The 5514-nt window shown below is 38.2% G+C and overlaps 1 protein-coding gene across 1 annotated transcript; it reads right to left on the reverse strand.

The window, feature by feature from the left end:
- Positions 1 to 4074: 4074 nt before the first annotated feature.
- Positions 4075 to 4971, reverse strand: LOC142355252 (uncharacterized). Its single transcript, XM_075407471.1, has one exon. The coding sequence runs from the start codon at positions 4969 to 4971 to the stop codon at positions 4075 to 4077; it is 897 nt and encodes a 298-aa protein (XP_075263586.1).
- Positions 4972 to 5514: the final 543 nt, after the last annotated feature.

Genomic DNA, 5514 nt, shown 5'->3' on the forward strand with positions numbered 1-5514 from the left:
ATTCTTTTTTAGTAACGGTCAAAGAGGATGGCACAATTGTGATAAATTAGGAATGAATTTTCCTAAGTAATGAACAGAATATAAATATGATCGTAGTTGTTTTAGGTTTTTAGGTGCTGATAGGGAAGCAATTGCCGCTGTTTTTGACTCAAGTGGTGCAATTCCTGATTGACTAAATTTATTTCCTGGCCATTCAATTCCTGTTTTTGCGAAATAACATTTAGGTAAGTTTATCCGTAAATTATCCTCATCTAATTTCTTTAAACATTTATAGACTAAGTTTAAGTGGTCTTCTTTAGAACCACGGCTAACTACTATAATGTCATCCAGAAAACAATAGGTATTTTGGAGTCCGACTAAAGTATAATCCATTACTTTTTGGAATGCTGCTGGCATATCAGTTAATCCGTAGAAACCGGTAATAAAACGATATGTTCCAGTTCTCTCACCGCTAATGATATTGAAGTTACAATGCCGAGCCGTTTCCGGGTCTAATTTGAGTTGACTGTATGCGTACTTCAAATCCAAAGTTGAACAATATGCTGTTTCTTGTGATGCGGATGTGTTCAAATTTTGTTGAATTGTGTCAATTAAATTATTAATATTCGGCATGTGGTTTTTAATTTTGTGGAGATATTTATTCAAAATTTTGGAGCCCAGAGCTAGTTTAACTGTTTTATCTCTTTTTACTGTAATTACTATAGGTGAAATAAAGTTTTTATCTGAACAAATGTTTAATTTTATGATGTGTTTTTCGTCAAGTAGTTTTTTAAGTTCTATTTTAACTAGTGGTTGTAAGTCAATTGGGACTCGTCGTCCTTTTTGATGTGTAGGTGTAAATTCTTTGTGAAATGTTGATTTTACTGAATGTTTTAAAGATTTACCGATTCGGGTGATGAGATCTGGAAAATCAAATGCAATCTGCTTCTTGATTAGGCGTTGATTTGGATCAAAATTTGCAACTTGTTTCAACTGAGTAAGAGAAAAACCTAGCTTTGGAAAAAGATCTCGTCCAATGATGGGTCTGTGACCATCTTCCACTACTGTTACATCAACGCCCGTGGCTATCCAATCATTACATTTGATTGATGTATTGATCACACCAACAATCCTGATTATATTATTAGAGAAAATTTTCAAGTCATGTATTTCTGGTGACTGTACCCAATAGCTTTCATTGCACTCGGACACCACTGTGTCTGCTAGACTTTTGTTTAGAATAGTACACACGCTTCCCGAATCCACCAATGCCTTTGTTTTTGTATTCCCGACACAAATGTCTAAATTTACAGCTTCCACCTCACGAGCGTCGTTTTGAATTGAAATCGCCGCTACACAATTATCATCGTAATCATCGTAGTCCGAGTCATAGTTCGCGTCGTAGATGCTCTGCTGCTTTAAAAGTCTATTTATATTATTAACTTGTTCGGCCGCTGTTGCTGACGTACCTACTGTAGCCGCCTCAGAAACTGAGTCATCTACATAATTTACTCTGGGTTTAGATTTTTTGGGTTATTTGGATTTTCGACAAACTTTTTCAAAGTGGTTAGCAATGCCGCAATTTTTACAGTTCTTTCCACGGGCAGGATATTTTTGTCTATGAGATGAAGACCAACCATAGCCACAATTTGGACAAATTGTTGGCTTGACGAACTGGTTTGTCGACGCTCGTGATCTATTCCACGATCCCTGAACATTATTTATCGTCTGACTTGTAATTTCATTTTTAGTTGTCGAAGCTGGAGATCCAGATATTTTTAGTTGATTTTGTATTCCCATTTCAATGTTCATAGCAATTTCAAGAGCTTTCTTAGCCGTTCGTGTTTCTTTTAACAATTCCCTTTGGATTTCGCCATCTTGCATCTTAGCTATGAAGACGTCACGAATGATCGACTCCTCGTGGTTTCCTAAATCGCAATTAAAAGATAGTTCCCGAAGGCAACCGTAAAACTTTTCTACAGGCTCTCCCTTCATTTGCTTTCTAGTGAGAAAAGTTTAGCGATCAAATGTGATGTTTCGTTGTTTAGTAAACACCCTATCAAGACTTTCCCAGAGAACCTTTGTTGTTACTCGATCGATCTGGATATTTGGTTCTTGGGAACCAAATATTCGTCTACCCTCCATCCCCAAGCTGAGATACGTTAAGGAGACGGCTTTTTTATCACAATATTTCCAGGGTTTTTCACCACACAGTATACCTACGAGTTCTATTTTCTGACAACGGTTTAACCACGAGTTCTTCAACTGCTCATTACGGATTCGTCGATCTCGTTCGCTTTGAGCTGTGCTTTTTTCAACGTCATCCTCGTATATGGGCTCCCGAGGTAGAATGACCTTGTCTGGCGGATCTCCAAGAAGAATATCAATCGAAATGCCTTCTTTAGCCATGATAGCTAATTTTAACATGATCTGCCATCGATCCCATCGCAATGGAGGTTCAAGTGTTGATTTTTCCCAAAAGGGCTCGATTCCAAGGAGTGCACGTTCTTTAGCTGCTGACTGCGCCATGTGATATCCCTGACCGTAGAGATACGTTTCGCGTCACAAATCCACTTAGAAATTGTAGAGTGGATTCGAGGTGCGAATCCAAGTTTTACTAGTTTGTGAGATTACCACTTTTAGTTTTACTTAGCAATCGTGATGCGCTTGCAGACAAAATTATTGAGTGTGGAATTCCTCCTCGAATCCAATAGGATCGCTCTTAGTGTAAAACAGAGTAGATTGAAAGCAACTGAATTCAATGATAAGATTCTAAAGAATGAATAAATAATCAAAAGTGGGAGATATGAACAAAACTGAAAAGTTGACTTATTAGTCGGCGGCAAATTAATTATATGTGAAATATGATTTTTAGCCTGACAAGGGCGAACTTAAATTATTTTGTACTAAGTAACCAAACATGAACTTAATATGGTACAACCGACCCACACAGTGTTTCAGCGCACATTTAGTGTTTTAGCGCAATTTACTCTCAATTTCGTCATCTACAGGCTGGTTCACCAGTTCATCTTTCTGTTCCTCCGGTAAATTATCTTCAAAGGTGTGATCCTCCTAGACCATATCCCCATCGTTCTGCCAACCGTGTTTTTCAAACCGGTTCGTTTCCTTGGGGAGTTCGTTGCTTTTCAACGCAAAATTTTGCACGAAATTTGTGGTGAAAAACTTTTCATTGCTTATCTTACATATATTTCCGGTTTTTCCTAGACCCGGTAATGAATGTATTTGACATGTACGTGAACAGATCTTACAAGGATTACATAAATTGATGATTTCTTACGACAAGTTTTGTCAATTTCTTGTCATTTTATTTCGGTTTTTTCATTGGGCCAACGTAAAATTTAGGCGCCAACAAAAGATCTAAATTTTGTGAAATGAGCTCGGTTGTAATAACGCCCCCCCCCCCGACAGTTTAGCCTATTCAGCTGTGGTCTTGCCAAGGAGAAAATGTTGATAATTTTCAAATTATTTATTTAAAATTATGCTTAGAGTAGCAAATCAATGTATAATTAAACAATGAAGTTGGCGCTTTTTTGTGATCTGAGATTGTAAGATTCTAAGAGATTTCATGATGTGAAATGAAACGGTTTTATTTTTCCGACTTTTCATTTTTTTCTTAACATAATCTCTATAGGTTCAGTCAAATTACAATTTTCAAGTACGCTATCGATTTGTTTTGAAACCCGCAACAAACGGGATTTTTAACTCTCATAACCTCGTAAAATCAAGTTTCGTGTGATAAAATGAGAATTTATTTGCTCAAAGTCTGTTGATGCGGAAACTATTTTTATTCCAAACATCTATTGAAAAACTATAGAACTTCAGCATCATCCAAAACTGAGATCAAATATAAAGTAAGTCCTCATTTAAAAATTATTCCTGTTAATATCACAATATAGTAACTCATGAACAGATAAGCTAAAAGCATCAAGTTCTTCATTTCAATTTCTCTCAATCTTTAATTCATCTTATAATATTTACTCAAACTGCTTTTTGACAAACAACTGACAGCAGCACATAAATCGTTTTGACTAGTTTTTTAGTGTTTCAGCGCACATTTAGTCGTTTTGCGCTCATTTAGGCTCTGAAAGTTGCCGACACTTTGACGTCTGATTCATCATCTACCGGCTGGTTCACCAGTTCATCTTTCTGGTCCTCCGGGACATTATCCCCAAAGGTGTAATCCTCCTGGACACCGTCCCAATCATCCTGCCAACCCTGTTTTCCATACCTGTCCATTTCCTGGAAAGAGTGGATAAAGAAGTTACAACACGTGATCGCATCGAACACAGGGAGTCCAGAGTCTTCGCGAACTGCGTTGGCGTAGGGGGGCAATTCCGTGCATTCCATGAGGACAGCTTTCGTTTTTGGGAATTCTATCAGTTTTTCCCGGACTAATTCAACGATCCCGGGTTCCACTTTTTCAACGTCCACTTTTTCACCCAGGGCTACGGCTTCGAAACCCGGAACGTTTTCACAGCCGACGATGTGGATCCGGGGATGCAAAATGTTGATTTGGAATTCCTCTATGAACGTTTTCTGTAACTTCAAAAGGTGCCTTTCATTTGCGGTCATGACTATAACATCCTCGTCAGGGCCAAGAGCGGAAAAGATCCCTGAAACTTGCAAAAGAGGGCTCATAACAATCGGAACCGATGTCGTCTTTTTAACCTCCGCTTGCGCGATGCCCTGGTAATAGACCATGAACCCACAATCGCCAGTTATACACGACACTTTCTTCTCGTGAATCAGCCACTCGATTGCCTCGATGAAGCGGGTTCGAACCTGGTCTTCGAGTTTTCCTCTTTGGCACATTTCAAATGTCAGTCCTGGAACTGCTCTGTAGTATACGTCGTATGAAAAGGTGTCTGGACAGTCGATGTCTCCTTTGGCAGGTGGGTAATCGTAATCAAGTCTAACAACCCCAAGACAGGGAGCTGGTTTCATAGCTTCATGTTGCAGTTTCGCACGCATTTTGCTAACATTTTGCGCATAACGCGCGGTATTCAGCTGTTTCGTCAGCGCAAAGGATCGCAACAAAGATCTCATTTTGGATTAAGTTCGAGCGTTTTTCAAAGAGTTGATAGAAAACTCTGAAATTTCTTTGAGCAAAATAAGTTTTTAATTAAAATAAGTTTTGCTAAGTAAATTTGGCCAATTTTAGGGTTTTTCTGAAGGTTGCTGACAGTCTAATCTTGATAATGAAAAATGCAAAGTGGTTAAGTTCCACTTTTTCTTGAAAGCTTTTGCATGCTTTATCGCGGGTTCAAACAAGTCTTAGCAAGAGATAACAGGTAAGGATTTAGTCTTTGATTTATCTTTTAATTCGGCGATTAGCAATGGTAACTAATCTACTAAAGTGATTAGCACTTCTATCTTAATTAATCCCCAATTTAAGCCGTGCAATCACAGCTAATTATATCAAATTAAATCAGCGCCGATAATGAGTAATAATATCCTATTTCAGATTGGCTAAGTTCAGCTTTCTAAATCGCGGCTAAGCTTCAGCTCACTTTC

The sequence above is a fragment of the Convolutriloba macropyga genome, unplaced genomic scaffold (assembly GCF_964194025.1).
Source record: "Convolutriloba macropyga unplaced genomic scaffold, txConMacr16.3 SCAFFOLD_2844, whole genome shotgun sequence".
NCBI classification, from domain to species: Eukaryota; Metazoa; Xenacoelomorpha; order Acoela; family Convolutidae; genus Convolutriloba; species Convolutriloba macropyga.